Source organism: Fundulus heteroclitus, chromosome 5 (genome assembly GCF_011125445.2).
Source record: "Fundulus heteroclitus isolate FHET01 chromosome 5, MU-UCD_Fhet_4.1, whole genome shotgun sequence".
NCBI classification, from domain to species: Eukaryota; Metazoa; Chordata; class Actinopteri; order Cyprinodontiformes; family Fundulidae; genus Fundulus; species Fundulus heteroclitus.
The window spans coordinates 6,135,622-6,155,060 of record NC_046365.1 but is presented as its reverse complement, the minus strand read 5'-3'; the positions used below and the strand labels follow the sequence as shown (position 1 = coordinate 6,155,060).

Sequence of the window (19,439 nt, the reverse complement as noted above, 5' to 3'; positions counted from 1 at the left end):
CAGCTATCAAACTGATAAAACAGTCTAAATAACTTTCTAAAATACTTTAATATTTGTGATTATGCAACACTCAATTCAACAAGTAAGTTAAAAAAACGTATTTATTTAATCAAAACAATATTTTGAAAATATGGTTTCAACAAGGAAAACACTAAAACAAGCACTCTGCAAGACATGAGGAAAGTTTAAAAAAAAAAAATGCCTTATGAACTCTACTTTTATGTTGGGTAGGGTATATTTGAACAAATATGGGTTTTTCTTCCCCTCCAGACAACATCACAGCAACAGTCGTCAGATACAGTCTTCGCTGGTCGCAGACCACACACTCATCTGGACTGTTCGACTGCAAGAACAGAAATGACAAGATTAGAAAATGAAAAGTCTAAAAGATAAATGTGCATGTCCGTCTACTCTGGACATTTTACCAAGTTACTGACATCACAAAAGAAACACACTTTAATTTCTACACAGCAAACATCATTTCTGTAACCTCCATTGGCGTCTCCACAGTGAGAGACCACAGGTTAACATACCTGAAAGGAAGGCATGCCGTTGAAAAATACTGGCATGCCTTTCAAATTTTTCCAAGTTTTCTCATGCTAACGCCTCAATCAGTCAAAAAACTAAAAATTCAAATCAACTGCTTTTTATTCAGACGCAACACGGTATGGGGGTGATAAATACCATTCCACCTTTCAGATTTTGTTTTCTAGGAGAAACCTGAAACCCATTTTGAAAGTCACCCCCCCCCCCCCTTTCTCAAAATCAGAAAATGCTTAAGCAGCTTGTGAATACTATTTAAATGTATTTTAAATCTCAATGTTTACATGTTACCACAAAACTAGTGTTTGATCACCGGGGCCTCGTGTATAAAGTGCGTCTTCGCACAAAAAACCTGCGGCACAATGTTTTTAATCTAACTCGGGATGCATAAAGATGAATGTGTGAAAGTGTGCGGTAATCCACGCAAACGAAAATAAACCACAAAGTACTAAAACTCAGCAAAATACACTGAAATATAGCTCCATTCAGCTTTAACGAATTTCAGGAGCATCAAATCTGATGGTTTTTCATGAGTTTGACCTTTTAGGTCTTAAACCCATACAAAGCAACTGAATCACATTAAGCCTCATATGTAAACCTAAAAATGATGGAAATATTCCTCTGCGTTTGTCCTGTGTAGATATAAATGCACATCAGTGTGTGCACCCAGGAGCATCAAATCCCTGTAAGTCATCTAAGGGACTCTTTCATTCTCACAGAGAATAAAATGGTGTTGGATCAGCAGATTAATTCTTAACAAGTCAGTCGTGATGAAACCTAAGTTGGAGACAGCCACACGTCCACAGGGAGCTGCGTAATGACGGCCATGTTGGCGCTGCTGGAGGACATCGCCGATGGAAGCGGTCAGAGGGAGCTGATTGACCAGTTAGCCTGGTTTAACAAGTTTCCTTTAGACAACAGAATAGTAATTTAGCACATGCTCAGTCCTATTGAGCATGTCTAAAGGAATAGTTTCCTTTAGACAACATCGTCCACTTTGATGTTGGATGTCAAAGAGGACGTCCAGCAGCCACACACCTGCTTTCTGCTCCTGCCACGTTTACGGCATTCGCCACCTTCCGCCATGCCACTTCTTTCATTTTATTTCTGATTCCAGAAGAATGAATGCCAAATAAAATTGGACATCTTTCCTTCACCTCCAATGCTATTACCTTCATTTCACATTCTGTGAACCTCCCTTTTTTTGGTGGGTGCCTTCTAGCTATTTTACACTACTTTGCATATTTATTACTGGGCGTTTTTAAGTTAGGATGTGCAAAGGAAAGCTGTGCGGTAACATGCCTACGCACGGTTTTATACGTGTCACATTGTACAATGAGGCCCCAGCGATTGAGCATATGCTAAACTACAGATGCTGAATAAGAACCTCCTCTAACCCACGCAGCGGCCCATGCCGGCACGGTTGAAACTTACTGTAGGAGGAGATGTCGATCTCGTCAGGTAGCTCGGCTACATTGACCTCGAAGCGATCTTGGACTTCGTTCAGGGTCTTGGCGTCGGCTTCGTCTGAAACAAAGGTGATGGCCAGGCCTTTGGTTCCAAACCGGCCTGCACGGGCCACCTGGTGTTAAGAGGAAAAAAAATAAGGGCTCAAAAGACACTCGGCAGCAGATAAACACAACCAGCGGATAACCTAGCTCCAAATCTTTGCTAACCCCAACTACAGCAGCTGTTATCATAGGCAAATTCTTTTAAATGTGAACTGACTCTGTGAAGGTATGTGTCAGAATCCTCAGGCATGTCGTAGTTGAAGACAATGTTGACCCTCTCGATGTCCATGCCTCGGCCGAACAGGTTGGTGGCCACCAGGATCCTCCTCTGGAAGTCTTTAAACTGCTGATATCGGGATAACCTGGAGAGATGTGGGAAGAGTCAGTATCACTGTAACGTTTCTATCGCTCCACAACACTGGCAACAACAGTAAACCTCCAGGGAAAATATCAGAACAAATGTCAATTAAAAATGTGATCAGACTAAAATGACAAAGCAGTCACAGCCAATCAGATTAGGAATCCATCTGGATAACAGAAGAAAGAGTTTTTCCTCTTACTACTCCTTGCTTTAGGCCAGAGCTGCTGAAATAGCGGGACAATTTATCATGGAATCGAACAACATGGTCAACTTTTTACACAACTTTTAATATGTGCAGAAAGGGAAATCTTTGATGTAGCTTTTTTATGCTGATCTTTTCAGAATCTTCACTGAATGTCAGCTTCTTGTCCATGACAACACCCGAGTATTTATAACGCTCAACACATGCCACTGGTTCCCCTTATACAGAACTAAAGGTGGAGAACTTGACTTCCCTCTTAAATTCTAGAAACATGTTTGGTTTTGGTGACAACTGGTTTTAATGAAATGTCCAAACACAATAAAATCCTCCACCACCTGACCAGGTGAGTCCTCCTGTAGTGACTGCTGTAATTGTTAGTGCACAGGATGTACGAGAAGGGGGCGAGAACGCAGCCCTGAGGGCCACCAGTGGAGGAAAATGCATCATATCACCCTGCCATAGGCTGCTAGCCGTCAACAAGAAAATCTAAAACCCATCTAACAACAGCAGGACAGGTTTAAGTTAGTCAATAGTAATAGACAAACTAATATGGTGGGCTGGTTTTAACAGCAGAAGGTTATAAAAACAGCACGTGCCCATGATAACCATTGTGCTTAAAAGTTAAGCTAAAAATAAGGACTGTATCTTCAACCCCTTTATCACACCTGTAGGCAAACTGTAGAGAGCTTGTCCTCAACAGATTTGATCAAGTGTAACAAGTTGGTCAGGTAAGGAACTGATAAAAATGACTTAGAAAAGACCTCAGAGTACAGAGACCATCAGGGGACAGGAGTTGTATTCTCTCAGTGGACCGGCTAAGAGGCGAGCTGCGTTTGGCTTTGGGTTGAATGTAGAAATAAAATAAAAACAGAAGTCAGAAGGAACTTTCTGGGGAGGTAAAAAGGTCAGACTGACCCAGACAACTCTTCCATATCAGCCGTCTCTGGGACTTTGGCATTGTTGCTCCATACGTGCAAACACTGCTTCGTTGGGATTTCCCTGTGACGTCACTGTCCCTGCTGTAACGCACAGACCTCTACATCCCAATCACAGTCGCTATTTGAAAGGTTAAGGCCAACACACATGCATTCTGTCCGTATGAAGATGGAGGCCTGGAGCTCATCTATTTTGTTCCAAAGGGAAGCTAAGGGGCTGTTTGTGCTAACGGCTCAGGTTCTCCATGCAGACGTACAGCAGGACGCACACGTTCCACCTGCAGCCAGCCGCTACAGGAGCAGGGCCTGAACTGCTGAAACCTCACAAATGGATTCATTCATATTTAAGCTTCTCAGCACTGTGAGGAAAGCTGCTCAATGGGCAGCAGATAACTGCCACTCACCTCTCCTCCTGGGCCATCCCCCTGTGGATGGCAATAGCAGGGAAGTTCTGCTCCACCAGCAGCTGGGACAGAGCAACGCACCGATTCACAGACTTCACAAAGATCACCACCTGTCAGGAGCCAGAGGCAAATCGTCACTTCTAAACCTCTTCATAGTTTTAGTCAGAAAAGTAAGAGAGGGCTTTTGATTTTTCTAACATTTATCGGATATACCTGGTTGAACTCGAGCACATCGAGGAGGTCAAAGAGCTTCCTGTTCTTCTCGCTGTCCTTCAGCTTGCAGTAATACTGCTGTAAGCCGTGCAGCGTCAGCTTGGTCTCATCGTCCACGAACACTTCCATGGGCTGCGCGGTGGGACAGAAAACGACCCACATTAGCTGCATCGACGCGAACTGCTTTAGAGGTTGGAAACGCATGAAAAGCTAAAACGTTCCCCATGGGTCTCGTGAGAAAATCTTCCTGGAGACCCACTGTGGCTGTTCTCCTGAACGTCAGCACAGCCATGGCATCAGTGGCCAGGGCCACGCCGGAGCGTCTCAGGAGGTTCACTCTGCCCCTCTGAAATGGCCACTTATGACACTGACAGCCACAAGTGGGCAAAGCTAAAGGGGACTTTGCTGCCAGCAACATGGTACCCATATCACAGAGTACGACGTATGAGGACAGCAGGCGGAACACCCAAATATCATTACTGTCAACAGATAAAAGAAATTAAATCAGCTAAGATGCACACTCAATAAAACCTGGATGTTACATCTTGAAGATATGTCTAAATAAAGATTTTCTAAACGAAACATGGAACTTTCTGTAGTAACAATAATGATCAACTGTTGCCCAATCCGTTTAAATGTTTTACTGTTGCCTGTTTCTAAAGAAAACATTTTTTTTAAATAATCCGTCTACTTTGTTTTAACTATATACTAGGGCTGGACAATAATTCAATTATATCCATCGATGATAGAAAAAAAAGAGGCTCAATAAAAAGTTCAATACAACAAGTTTTCCTTCCTTTTGCAGTTGCTACATCCTCTCAACCAATCAGAAACGGAGACCCAGGAAAACCCCGCCCCCTTCAAAGAGTTCAGAGAGCACACGTTCTTATTTTTTTAAAAACTTACAGTTTTGGTAAAAAGTTGGTTGAATAAAGGGTTGAGTTTGAATTCATTGTGTGTTATGCAACTAAAAATAGGTTGCTAAGCAACAGCAAAAAATGGCCAGGGCTGCACTTAAAATATATGTTTTGTTGATGATTATCGATATCAATCAATATGATTTATATTTTATAGACATGCTTTTTTTCTACATCGTCCAGCCCTGCCATTTACACATTTCCAACAGCAGCACAGGTTTCAAACACAAGTCCGTATTTTCATTAATCAAAGAAATATACCTCGGCTCCTTTGGTAAAGGTGTGCAAGATAAAGGTTGGCTGATGTTGTTCATTGCAGTAGGATGTTCTCGCACTTTAAAATTAAGAAAACAATCCGCCTTGAACGTAATTACACAGCCTGCAGGGTGGTAAGGGGAAAAGGTCTCCAAAGCTCACTGTTAGGAGAGCTGAAGCAAAGTAACATCTTGGGGGGTCACCAAGTTTCCATTAGATCCACTAGATCCACGCGAACCGAAATAGATGATCTGTGAGTCCCTCAGCAGAAAAATGATCCAAATCAAGACAGAAATGGATTGGCAGACAAAATAAATAATAAACTTTCCTCCTTGTCCATTTCCACTCCCAATCCTAAATGCTATGGATGATCTGTGGAATGAGCTGAAATGAAAAAATCCAAAAGGATCTAGGACTGTGGATGATCTAGATAAGAATAATGGTCCAAGATCTCTCTGATAATTTTATTAAGAGCTGTCCTATTGGAAAAGGCAGACTGGTACGTAAGCAGAATAAAAGGTTGATCTCATTGGTTGACTTAAACCCATTTTTACCCTCAGTCAGAACTTACATCCTGCATGAACTTGCGGCAGACGGGGCGGATCTCCTTGCTCAGTGTGGCGCTGAACATCATGACCTGCTTCTCGTGAGGGGTCAGTCTGAAGATTTCCTGCACGTCATGCCTCATGTCTGAAGGGACAAAACACATCCAAAGAGTTTCTGACGCGTTTCTAACGAGTTTCCTCTTTATTTCACACTGATGCCTGTAACTCACCCAGCGTCTCCAGCATCTTATCGCACTCGTCCAGCACAAAGTGCTTGATGTTCTTCACGCTGAGGGTCTTGTTCCGGATGAGGGCCAGCGTACGGCCCGGGGTTCCTACCACGATGTGGGGGCAGTTCTTCTTCAACACGTCCTCGTCCTTCTTGATGGCCATGCCGCCGAAGAACACCGACACCTTGACGCTGGGCATGTACTTGGAGAAGCGCTCGTACTCTTTGCTGATCTGGAAGGCCAGTTCTCGGGTGTGGCACATCACAAGAACAGACACCTGGCGCATACGGGTAGAGAATGTTGATTTTAGAGCTGCCACCTCTTCACATGGTCGTGTATAGTAATGTAAATATGCCTGACAGACACTGGGTGCTACACAAGGTGGAGTTTTTTTTCTTCGGATGAGCAACGTTTGTTTCTTTGTCTGACAGAAAAGGTGAGCAAAAACGTTCCAGCAGACTTTAACCGCCAATGGTCAACAGGGCGTCACCAAAAACTAGAACTGCAGCAAGAAACCACCACAACGCTATTTGATGTGGACATCGCTAGGCCTGTCTTCATAATCGATAAGTCAGCTGATATTTATTTATTTATTTATTCGAACATGATACAAATATAAAAATAAAATAGTGCACAGTAACAAGAAGTGCATAAGAAAGAAGAGAAAATACAGATTTTTGTTTCAGTTAACATGTCATGCTCAAAACGGGGTAGGAAGAAGTGAGAACTTATAAACTCCTACCCCTAAACACTTGAGACTTTAGAGTTCTACTGTCATTAGAAAAAAAAAAATCAAAATCAAAGTGGCAGTTTGAAGTAACAGTTACTAATATTTACCTATACATTTTCCCATTTTATGCTGGTTTATCTTTCTAAACCCTTACACCAAGTTATTATCTTCAATACACACCTTATTGCTTTCTGTCCCCATGTGTATATCTATTGAAAATTACCTCTTTGTACCTTCTTTTGAATTGTGTTAAACTATTGCTTTGTTTTAAATCTTCATGTAACTTATTCCATAACTTTACACCTTTAATTGAAATACAGAAGCTTTTCCTTGTTGTTCTAAAATTGCGGATCTTGAAGATTGAGTGACCCCTTAAGTTATACCCCCCTTCTCTTTCAGAAAACGTGCTCTGTATGTGCTCAGGTAACAACTTCTTTGATACCTTGAACATAAATTGAGCCATTTTAAATTCTACAAGGTCGTCAAATTTGATAAATTTTATTCACATGATAGATAAGCGCGTGCTTGCTTATTTCCCCTTGTGTGTCCATCTCCTCTCTCTTAAATGGGATAGCAAACCGTTTTCAGTACTAAATAAATGAAATTGGGGATTTTTGGATTTAAACCAAACAACCCCACCCACTTAATTTGCCTGAGCCGGTAGGTCGAGAGGATATACGTTATTATGCCGTTATCATATTAGTTGAAAAAGGTCTCCAAATGAGAATAATATGATTTATCGCAGTCATTTTTCGAAAACTATCATCCAGCAAAGTTTGTTATTGTGACAGGCCTAGACATCGTTACTGTGGGCAGAAGAATCTTAGTTGGCTGTTTTTCCATAACTTGACATCACTGAAGGTTTTCTGTGAGGTTTTAAAAAAAATCAAGTCAGGGGTTTTACCCAGACTCCACTTCATCAGATACCAACAAGGCTGAAAGCATTACGTCGCTCCACTTTGGCTTTATGAGCTTTCAACCTTTGTCTATTATGGATTCTCCTAGATAACCCTGTTATTTATAGCCTTTAAACGGGACACGTCATGCTTTTCACTTGTTTTTCACATTGAAATCATTCATTTGTACTCTATATAAGGTGGAACTGCAACACTTTGGTCTGACTTGTTCGTTACTTTACCCCCACATTCCCCCAGTACTGAAATGTACGGCTTGATATTGCTACCATATATAAAATATGATCCAAACAGAATATATAGATATCTTAAACATCCTAAATTCCAATTTTCTGCATTCCTAGCGACTCCAAGCACACACCAAAATGTATTTAAGGGCTAAAAAAAGTGGATTTTGCATGATATGTCCCCTTTAAAGAGAAACCGTGATTGGCCAGAACTGGTATTGTATGTCAAAGCTTTACAAACCTGCCCTGACCCTGTGATCAGGGCAGGTTTGGCAAAAACAAAATGACTTTAAAGGTTATCTATACAGAGAAAAATCCCGTTTGCTGACTCATGGATTTCATTCAGTGTTTAATGACCGACTGACCTGGCCGTCCACAGGTTCAATTTGCTGCAGAGTGGCCAACACAAACACGGCCGTCTTTCCCATCCCAGACTTGGCCTGACACAGGATATCCATGCCAAGGATCGCTTGAGGAATACACTCATGTTGAACTAAAAATGAAGCATATGGCAAACAATTAATAAGACATCTATAGACATCACACAGATAAAATACACTGCATTACAACCCAAACCGCCGCAGAAACTAGAAAAAACATCCTCTTAAGGGAGGTTTTTTGTTTAATTGAACCTAACTGATTAAGCTGCTATTCCTCTGCTTGTTAGCTAATATCTGTTTTAATGCATTTGGTGGTATTTCATCTAATATTTAAACCAATTGCTTCAAGAACTATTAGTCACCTTCTGAGGGATGTTCAAAGCCACAGTCAACAATGGCACGGAGCAGCTCTGGTTTGAGGAGGAAGTCTCTGAAGCCCGAGCTGTGGATGGACACATAGGACCCTTTCACCTCCTTCTTGTTGGCGGGGGTGCCGCTCTCTGGGAGTCCCTGGGGCTCCTCGTCCTCCTCGTAGTCCAGAAGTTCACTCTCAACGTCATTCTCTGCCATCTGGGTAACAATTAGATCAAAAAGGGGGAAAATCGATGTGTTTGCATTTCTCGCTCTGAATGGACACGTCTATTTCAGACGAACATCGCGACGTTTTGCACCAAAAAAACTAAATTAATCCGAATTTTATCTGGGAAATCCTAAAACAGCATTACACCCAGGTAGAAAAAAAAAAAAAAAAAAAAAAAAAAAAAACACACCACATTATTTTTAAATTTTACAATGACCTTAGAGATTTGCCTATCGTTTCCTTTTTTAATAAGGAAGACTCTACAGATACTTTTGAGACTAACATCAAATATGCAAACAGAAACCTGGAAAGTTCATGACTAGAAGTAGAAAATGCCGAAGAATTATGGCTTCCTTTCAATAAAAAGGAACATAGCAGCATGGCTGGCTCCAAAAGTAGCCACGAGGCATCCTGAACAATGTTTGAAGAAAACCATAACAACAGATCCACAGCCTAAACCCAACGATCAAACATGGAGGTGGAGGGCTGGTGATTGGGGCTCGTTTAGTAGCCACAGAACCGGTTACCAGTTCAGATGTGAGTGAAAGGTGGTGCCAACAGCTGAGGTTGGGTCATCCACCAGCATCCAAAGCACTGTAGAAACTTTAAAGGGGGAAAAACTGGGATTGCAATGGTCCAACCAAGGTTCACGCCTCCAGAAAATTTAAATTACATATTAAACTCAAGGCCTGAATCCGGCCCGTCAAGGCAATTTATCCGGCCCTCAAGAGCCAAAAAAGGCATATTGTGTCATAAAGTAGAGGCATATATCCTTATAAAGTGTATAAAAGATCTAAGACCTGCTGTAGCGAACGTTAAAATTTTCACTGTGTAGTAACAACCTCCTGCCACTAGATGTCAGCTTTTCCACAACACATTAAAACCCAGAAATGTCCAAAAAGAGAAAAAGTGATGCAGAACGACGAAACTTTAAAGTGTGACTCACTCCAATATCAACGTTTTTTTGCAGATAAGCTGTTTAAATTGGGCTTAAGGGTGCTAATTTTATGTTACTGTAAAATAATTTACATTGGTATGTGAACTCGAAATCGAAAGTGTCCTCTATACCGGTGCAACAAGCCCTTTTAATGACTTCATGATGCCAATATGGCCCAATATAAAATTATATAATTATTATATAAGTATATTTTTGAGCTTTAAATAACCAGAACTAGTTCCTCAGTAAACGCCATCAGTACTGTCAATAAAATAAGTCCAAGTTTTCTCTACAGCAAAGTTGATGCACTGGAAATAGAAAACAAATTGGAAGAATTTGACCAAGTTTAAAAAGGGCCGGGCTGAACGACTGGATCGGAACATCTATGCTTCAGCTCTTGTGGGGGGTGTTATTGGGCTGTAGTACCGGACAGCGTCTACCAGGTCCAAGAAAGGAACAGCTGTGCACCTAAAACTCAGGCCCACTGACCCACAATGAGAGCGATCGCTGGCCCGTGTGGTCCAGATAACAGCACGAATTACCGAAAGGGTTAACTCTGGTTCTGAGAGAAATGGTGTCCGGATACCTGGGGATCCACAGCTGTAGACCAATCGGGGTCCTTTTTGCTGGGTATGGACCTCTAGCACAAAACACACGTGGTTCGGGAATGGTTTAAAATGCAGGACAAACGAGTCCGATCCACGAAGGCCCGATCTCGCTTAAACGGATCTGATAGGGATCGCTAAAAAAAGGGGGTGTAATCAAGACAAAGCCGCTACGGGTCGTAATGTTACGCCTGCTCGGTGCGCACTCGCGATGGCACCGATTTAATTTATTTAAAGACTAGGAGATTTTATGGCGCTTTCTGACGCAGTAAGAGCGGAACCCTAAGTTTCAATGATGTTTCGTTAGAAGCAAGTTAGCCCGGCTAAATACAGCAGGCCCTGGACCGCCGCAAAAAAAAAAAAATCTACCAAATGTTGGGATAATACCTATGACGACACCTTCCGTGTATCCACCGCCAAATAGTTTGACTGATTCGATGTATTTCGCCGTAAAAAGGGTTTAATAGCTGCGGGCGCGTGGACGCGCTGACGTGAGTTGACAGACGCAAAAACAATGGCGTCCTTCTCCTTCATTCATCCAGACTGGTTAGCGTGCTAGCAGAGACGAGCATCGCGCCCAGCACACCAGGCAGACTGCGACGTTACCAAGCGAAATGCGGGCGACTTTATGTCGACACATTTAAGAAACATAACTCCTCACCCCGACCGCTGCTAAGTTTAGCTAAACACCGCACGGCAGTCCCGAAATGGATCAGTCTAACGTTGATGCGACAAACATGTCGGTTAGCAAAACAAATGTTAAACATGAGATGCCTGATTCAGCCGGAAAAGGCCCCTCTTTAGTGGGGTTTACACACGGCTACAGGTGTGTCGTGGAAAAGTAAGAACATGCGTTACCTTGTTTCTGTTCTCCGCTGCTGTTATTTAGCGTCAACCAACGTGCTAGCTAACAGCTAAGTCTTCACGAGACAGTGGACGGACGACAAAATGCTGCGTTCGCGTACGCCTCCGAATTTTGGAATGGAGTCAACAGAGGGCGCTTTAATGACCGAACCACAGTATACGCTACAATAAATTTCATCCCGATTTTAGACGACAGCTTCTTAACACCTTGCATATTATCTCTCACTGCATTTACACGATGAATTCATCGTGAAAAAACCTTTATTCCTTTAAAAAAAAAAAAAAAACGTTATTCCTAACTTTTTGTCCATCTTCTCAAGAGGGAGCATCTACGGACCCTCCTCTTGTTGAGGAAGGTTTCTAGTTTTTCAGGAGTTACCATTTCTTTTTTTACAAATACAAAAACGTGTACTTTTGATAAATTTTTTAAACTCCTAATTTAGCAGCACTTCCTCACGTAATTGTTAGTTTTCTTCTTTAAAAAAAAGACAATTTGGTGATTAACCACAATTGGCAGTCTTGGAGAAGAAAATGGAAATGCAGTTTGATTTGTTTTAACTGCATTTGTGAGTCCAAAAAAATACAGCTTTATTTTGAAAATGAAAATTGGGACACATTAGGTAATATCAAATCATTGTTTCAAAATACCAGACTTGTTTTTCTCCGCACAATAACTTCATTAACCCACCTGAAATTCGACTCAGATTGGAATTCACATTACATGAAATGCAGCCAATCACTGCGCAAACTTTCAGAAGACTTGCATCCCTGACATTACAGGAACAGTTTTTCATTACAACTGCCTGTGAACACAATACTCAATCGTCTCCTTTGTTCCCTCACTGGTCAGCAGACATATCATTTGGGAGATGAAGGTCTCCATCTAAAACGTTTCAAATCTGTCTCCCTGACCTGTCTGCTTTGTTCCTTGGTCTTCTCAATTATGTTCATCTTCTCTAACAAACTATGGAGACCTTCACAGAACAGCTGGATCTATTCTGAAATCAAATTGTGTTTTTAAGTCACCTATTTCTTTACTTTTTGAGCATCATGGTAAAGAGTCACCAAACATAAATCCATGCCACACAATTTAGATTTTTCTGTGTAAAGAAATATGTAAAAACAAAAAAACATTTACTCCCTTCTTATTGCTGAGCTAGCACACATCTCCATTAAATCATTGTAGCATGATAGAAATGTGAAAAACACCCAACCCATGAGTGTGAATACTTTTGCAAGCCACTGCCTGCATTTAAATAATACTACAATAGAGTAACGAGTCAGCTTGCAGAGCCGAGATACAGAACCTGCTCAGCTGGTGTTCTGAGAAGTACCTGCCACTGAAGGCAGAGAGGATAAAGGAGCTGTTCGTCAACTTTAGGAAACTGAGCAGCACAACAAAAACACATCCTGCTCCCCTCTCACCCTAGATACTGTTGTGTTATGCAGTTGTAGACTGTTTTAAAATCATTCCTTTTCCATTCTCTTTTTATAAATTTGAATTCAGGCGTTTTTGCTGTTATATAAAATGTTGCTGCTGCTGAAACTGCTCGAAATTATACTGTTTTATTTAAAGTAGCTAAAATATTGTTAAACTATAGAGCTGTTTAAACAAATTTCGTTGTACTCTATGCTTGCAAAATGCAATGACAACAAAGGTATCCTGTTCTATTCTAATATAATCCAGATGGAGCTAAACGTGAGAAGGTGCAGTACCAGGTCTGTCCGTTAGATGGCAATACGATATTAGTAGACTGTCCCTTTGGCATAAGTGTGGAAAGCTCATGAAATTAACTTGTAAATATTAATGTTTTAAATAATTATAACCGTGGAACCTCAATGAGCCATTTTTTATACTTAATTGTCCTTCAACAAGGTGATAGGAAGCATTCAAGGATAGATTTACTTAATCGGTTTTATTAAATGACATTATTAAAGCCAGCCTGCAGCCTGAGCTTTAAATTCACACTCAAGTATGGATACAGTAAATGCATCAAAACATATAAAATACTGAGTCAAACACAATCTGAAAAATTGTAATTTTTTGCAGAACACATTTATTTCACTGTTTCTGATCAATCAGTCATCATATCAGGCGCTGGAGTTTGACGTGCGATGAGGCAGGAGGAAATTGTATTGAATGAAATAGTCGCTGCAAAGCAGGTAATGTAAAACGCTTGGGTTTAAATTTCAGGAGAAACAAATCTTAAGGCCGTAGTGTTTTCAGGGAGAACTAAATCACAAAGGTCAGACAAGGAAAGCAGCCACTGCGCAAACACAGAGGGCGCAAAGCCTTTATGCTAAACAGGTGTGATGATTAACTAACAATGGACTGTGGAGCACACCTAGAAAACAAAACAAAAGACACAGAACAGGAAGAGAAGATGTTTTTGTTCAAAAAGCAAAAGTGAAAAAAAATCATGGGAAGCAGTGCAAACAGAACTTTGACTAATCCAATTTATTCTCCAAAAGGTCAAATAGGACTTCCTCTTTCCTGTCAGCATATTACTGACTACTTATCCAATGCATATGCTGTCTCTCTGCATATCTCCAAAATGCTCCCACCTCGCTCTGCTAACTGTGTCTCCAAGCTGCTCAACGTGAGTTGCCCTTTTGATAAACTTAACTCTAATCCTGTCCATTTGGGTCTCTCTCAGTGGAGATCTTAACATCTTGAGCTGCTCTCGCCGCACTATAAATCCTTGCAGATTTGCTTACAGCTGTGTAAAGCTTCGTTCTCTCCTGCAGCTATCCCTCAGTCACAAATCACCACCTGACACTCTTCTCAGTTAACACCATCCTGCCCACACGCTCTTCTTCACCTCTTTTGTGCACTAGCCATTACATTGGATGATTGACCCCAGGTACCCAAACTCGCCATCTTTCAACCTCCCTACTCCTTGCTCAGAAACCATAAGGCTATCCACTTATCAGAGACATCAAACCAACAAGCTCCACGTCGAAACATGGACATCTGAGCGGCTTTCAGCTGGAATTCTGCATGTAAGGGTTTGCAGTTTTAATGATGTCATTAAAGCCTGTTTCATTATTAATTACGCTGCTTTTGAAGTTATTTAATGGTGATGGCTTTGTAGACAGTTTTTGTTCCAATATTTTCACTGTTATTGGTTAAAATTGCTGATTGACTGACTGTGATAAACTGGTTAGGCAACTTTGTTTTCCAATGGCACCAACGACTGAGCATGTGTAAAACACCCATGAGCACAGGTGTCCGAAATTCCTTAACCTTAAAGGGGTAAAAGTTGTTATTTTCATTATCACCCCGTTGGTAAACAGGGGGTGGTGGCTTCTAAGTCCCCTCTTACAGTGCTGTCATTGGAAGCATGACTCAGCCCTCGGGAACTATAAGCCGCCACAGGAGCACTGATGTTGTTAGGTGGATGGTCTTCTTTTTCATGAGCAAGACTATTCCTCCACCTTCACCAAGACCATAATTATGGAGGACCAAAACTGACATAATAAAAAAAAGAGAAAAAAAAAAAAAAAAAAAAAATATATATATATATATATATATATATATATATATATATATATATATATATATATATATATATATAGTCTTACCTTTTCCTTATACCAGCCCTTGTTCTTTTTACACTTCCTCGTCTCCTGTTTTCAGTTTGCCATATGCATTTCTGCCTCATTATACAAATGAGGAGGGGGCGGTCTTAAGGGGACAACTGCTCCCTATTGGTTGGTTAGCATCAGCCTTCTATGATCACGTAGCAGGAAGAGCAATAAAGTGTAATTCTCATTTATAGCCCACTACTTGAACGATGAGGTAACAGCACTTTTTAAATTTTTTTTTTTAAAGCAAAAGTTCAATATCTCTATTTCCATAACTAGATGGCTGGAAATAAGACAGAGCCCACTGGATCCGCTGCTCCAGCTTAATGCGAGCTCCCAGCACGGGCTGTAGTTTCTTTCGGGAGGACTGGCGCAACCCTGCCAGCAACTGGGTCCATGTGAGTCGCTGATTGAAACACACGTTCAGTCAGATCGTCCGCACGACAGATATTACGTCTGGAATTACAGTGTTGTTTTCAAATCAAGTTGCTAAATGCCTCAGCTCACTGATAACCTGGGTAGCCAATGTCACAGCGGTCGGTAGCAGCAGCCTCTGCTGGCAGCAGCATGAAGTTCCCAGTTATGGAGGGCTGATGCTAACCAACCAATACTGAGCAGTTGTCCCTGTAAGACCGCCCCCTTCTCATCTGTATAATGAGGCAGAAATGCTTACAATAAAGTAAAAAGAGGAGACGAGGAAATGTAAAAAGAACAAAGGCTTGTATAAGGAATAGGCAAAACAAATTATATACATTCCCTGACGAAAACGCATGTTTAAGGAAAATGAAAAAGAAAATATAAAACTTTCTCGATGAAAGTGCATGTATAAGGAAAAAGAAAAACAATATATATATATATATATATATATATATATATATATATATATATATATATATATATATATATATATATATAAATTTGCTTTAATTTTTAATTATGTCAGTTTTGGTCCTCCATATACTTATGCAGTGACGCTAAAAGAGTTAGGCTTTAGTCTCATCTGTCCAGATTTTATTCTCCTAGCATTTCACTGGCATGTCCAAATTTTCTGTAGCACGATTTTAACAATCTTCAGCATGCTCTTTCTTTAGCAGTGGCACCTTGCACAGAGTGTATGTATAGAGCCAATTGTAGTTAAAGACATTGCTTATTGTTTTCATGGGGAAAGCTGTTTGTGCTTTCTGAAGCTTTTTGACTATTAGAAAACTGATTTGATAGTTGTTCTAAATCTTCTGACAGAGATTTTAGAAGCGGCATGTGACTAACTGGTTATGGTGAAATTCTGTTTCTCTACTTCTGAGATAGATAGATAGATAGATAGATAGATAGATAGATAGATAGATAGATAGATAGATAGATAGATAGATAGATAGATAGATAGATAGATAGATAGATAGATAGATAGATAGATAGATTCTTATAGACGAATATTTAGAGTTTAGTCGGTCAAGATAGCAAAGTTTACTTAAACTAACGCCAGTAACATGCTTGTCACATACCTAATCATTTAGTTGGATTACACGTAAATCCGTTTTCTCCGACAGCGCAGTGTCACCTGCGTGGCCCGCCTCCCCGCAGAATAAAACTCCGCACGGATTGGCTCCTTCCTCGGTGATTCTCCGGCATTCCCGCCAGAGCGGCTCAGCCATTGGTTAGAGGCACGTCAATCAGACATCTCTCTGCAACCTGATTGGCGCGCCTCGCCTCTCGCCTCGCCGGAGACGCAGCACGCCAGCCATTCTGTGTGATTCACTGCGTGATTGATGCGGGCCGGTTATAACCACATCCCCGTTGAGCCGCTGGCTGCATCACACGGCTGTCATGCTTATTTTAAAGGTGGCCCGTGGAAACGTTCCTCCCAGCTAAAACGCGGCCCAGACTACCCTCTGCCCGCGTCGCGTGCACCGTGCTCTCGCGACCAGCTGTGCGACGCGGCGCTGCCTCGCGGGCGAGCGAAGGCAGGAGGATGGCACTGCGTTGGACCGTCGGTCTGTGTTCGTCCTCGGTGTTCTATTAAGGGCTTAATTAGCTCGTAACAAGCGGTTACGACCGACTGGCGTGGACGCGACGATAAGCGCACCCTCCCTCCCCCCGGTGGTTATGGGAACTGAGCCCAGGTAAGCGTTTTTTTTGGGGGGGGTTTTGCTTTCCAGAGGAAATGTCATTATTATCTCAAGGAGCTCTAACGGGCCCGCGAGCTTGACAGCCTGTAGCCCGTCAATTGAAAACAGACGGAACTAAACAGAGACCCATGACTCATGTCGGCCTTGTGTTTATTCTTGGTTCCGTCTGCTCCATTTATCTCGGTGAAACATGTCATTGTTGCTGCATGCCAACAGGGATGCGGCCCGGCCATTCATTCGCTGGCAAACCGTGTTCCGTCGTGCAGCTTGTTGATACAGCTTCTCCTTAACGTCCCGTCCTCGTTTCATGTTGTTACACAACCGTGTTGTTGTTGTTGTTGTTAGGAACCGGGGCCACTCGGAGCCCCATAGTAGCCATGATGGGTCTGTCACAGATGTTGATCCAGCTATGACTCCAGTGCAGAGCATGCATGCATGGGGGCCTGCTGGTCCCAGCAGCTGGGATAAGGAGTGAGTTGTCCAGACAAACCGGTCAATAAGATTACCGGCTCTCCCTCGTTTAAACCCAAAGAAAAAAGGGGATTACAGGAGTCACTCTCAGCTTTCACAGTGCCGAAGATCCAACTGATCACACAAACTGTAAACACCTAACCGATGGAATTGACGTATTTCCATACATTGTGTCTAAGCAGATTTTATCCAGTAATTTCTAAACAGAAATGATGCTAATGTTTAATAGCGCAAAAATACTCTTTGAGTGCACAAATATGACATAACATTATGACTAACAGTCTGCTGGTGTATTCCTTCTGCTTGCAGAGCAGCTCTGACTGGTTGAGACATATGGTGTTGTATCTGGGAGCAAGATTTGCGCTGCAGATTCTCGAAATACTGGGAGTTTGTAAGCCGAAGCCTCCATGGGACACAGTTGTTTGTTTAGCACGTCCCTCAGAATGCTTGATTGGATTGGGAATGGAGGAATTTAAAGACCAAGTCAATGCGTCAAAAGTCGTTCTCCTCGAAAAACTGAATTTTTGCTTAGTGGTAGGACGACGCTGGCCAACTATTGCTCCCTGGGTGTATCAGTGAGGCTTGACCCTGTCACCAGTTCACCACCACAGTTCCTTCCCAGGACAACTTTAGATACTAGAAACATACGGGCCAGGTACGGGAGAGCTCTAGCTTTGGAGAGGCTCTGACTGAGTTGTTTCCCCGTCACAATTTGGCCCTTATCAAGCTCACTCACATCCTTATGGTTCTCCATTTTCCTGCTTCTAACACATCGGCTTTTTTCACTTGCTGCCTAATGGTCACCACAATTTACTTGACAAATTTTAAAATGTTATGAATCACACCTGTTTATACCTCATCTGCTGGACACCACACGCAACAAATAAGAATTATCACTGACTGAGCCAAAATATTCTGTTTAATTTTGATCAGAATTTCCACTAACAATACAAACTATTTCATATTGTTAGAATTATACTGGAACACTACTCAATAACACATTGACAGGCTAATATGCTTGATTAAAATGTAAATTATTTTTAATGACGTATGTTTAATGCATTCCAAGATGCCTTTTTATGGTGCGACCATAAAACAAACAGCTAGAACTTACCCAGTAAAACTGGTGGAACATCAAACATACATTATTGGGGGCAGATTTTGAGCCAAATTTCTGAGTAGAAGTTATGTAAGTTCAACAGATAAATGACAAAATAAATCAGTGGAATTACAACCAATTTAAAAAATGTACTGACATAGCTAAATTAATGAAATCGTAATTATTCAGATGTTGCTCGTGTGTCCCACCATGTTACAAAGAAACAACAAATAGAATCGCAATTTTAATGTCTGCAATTTATTACTCTCCATATTCCCTTTTTGCTTTACAGTGATGGCTCAAGTGTTTAATCAACAATGCTCTGTGTCACTAGTACAATCTGGGTGAACTGACTCATACCTGGACCTTCAGAGGTAGTTTACAAAGTCGGTCTTCGATCACCTGAAGAACATTTCCAGGGTTCCCAGTAGGATCTTGAATAAGTCATCCGTGCATTTGTAGTCGAACTGATTACGGCAACAGTGTCTTCAAGTCCTTACACTGGCTCCCCGTGTCTCAGCGAATAGACTTTTAAATTACTTCTGTTAGTTTTTTATATCATTGAATGGCTTAGCCCCAAAACCCATAAAATTTGTTGTGTGAAGCTTCCAGGCCGCTCAGCTCTAAGGTTTAAGTCCCCTCTGCTTCCCCAGAATCAGAACCAAACATGGAGAAGCAGCGTTCAGGTTTTATGCTCCACTAATCTGGAACAGACTCCCAGAGAACTGCAAAAAAAATGCCTTTTCACTGCAACATCGTTGATTTCAGTCTGTAGTCTAACTTTGCTTTCCTTTATTATGCCTGC

The 19,439-nt window shown here is 41.6% G+C and overlaps 2 protein-coding genes across 3 annotated transcripts in view; one reads left to right on the top strand and one right to left on the bottom strand.

The window, feature by feature from the left end:
* Positions 1-83: 83 nt before the first annotated feature.
* On the bottom strand, positions 84-11,487 carry LOC105939787 (DExD-box helicase 39A). 2 transcript variants are annotated; one of them, XM_021308400.2, is made up of 10 exons: positions 11,348-11,487; positions 8,730-8,937; positions 8,353-8,480; positions 6,117-6,393; positions 5,913-6,031; positions 4,170-4,301; positions 3,957-4,066; positions 2,272-2,416; positions 1,978-2,125; positions 84-343 (listed from the first exon to the last, which is right to left on the bottom strand). In XM_021308400.2, exons 2-10 carry the CDS (start codon positions 8,935-8,937, stop codon positions 327-329), a joined length of 1,284 nt encoding a protein of 427 aa, XP_021164075.1. In that variant the 5' UTR covers positions 11,348-11,487; the 3' UTR covers positions 84-326. The 2 variants fall into 2 exon arrangements, with proteins under 2 accessions (XP_021164075.1, XP_035992678.1); XM_036136785.1 differs by lacking the exon at positions 11,348-11,487 and adding an exon at positions 10,877-10,901.
* Positions 11,488-16,635: 5,148 nt separating this feature from the next.
* Positions 16,636-19,439, top strand: part of si:ch211-239f4.1 (EVI5-like protein) — a 64,617-nt gene continuing 61,813 nt past the window's right edge. Inside the window, exon 1 of the mRNA XM_021308403.2 lies at positions 16,636-17,058. The gene's annotated coding sequence lies outside the window, so the exon portion shown is untranslated. The remainder of the gene's footprint in view (positions 17,059-19,439) is intronic.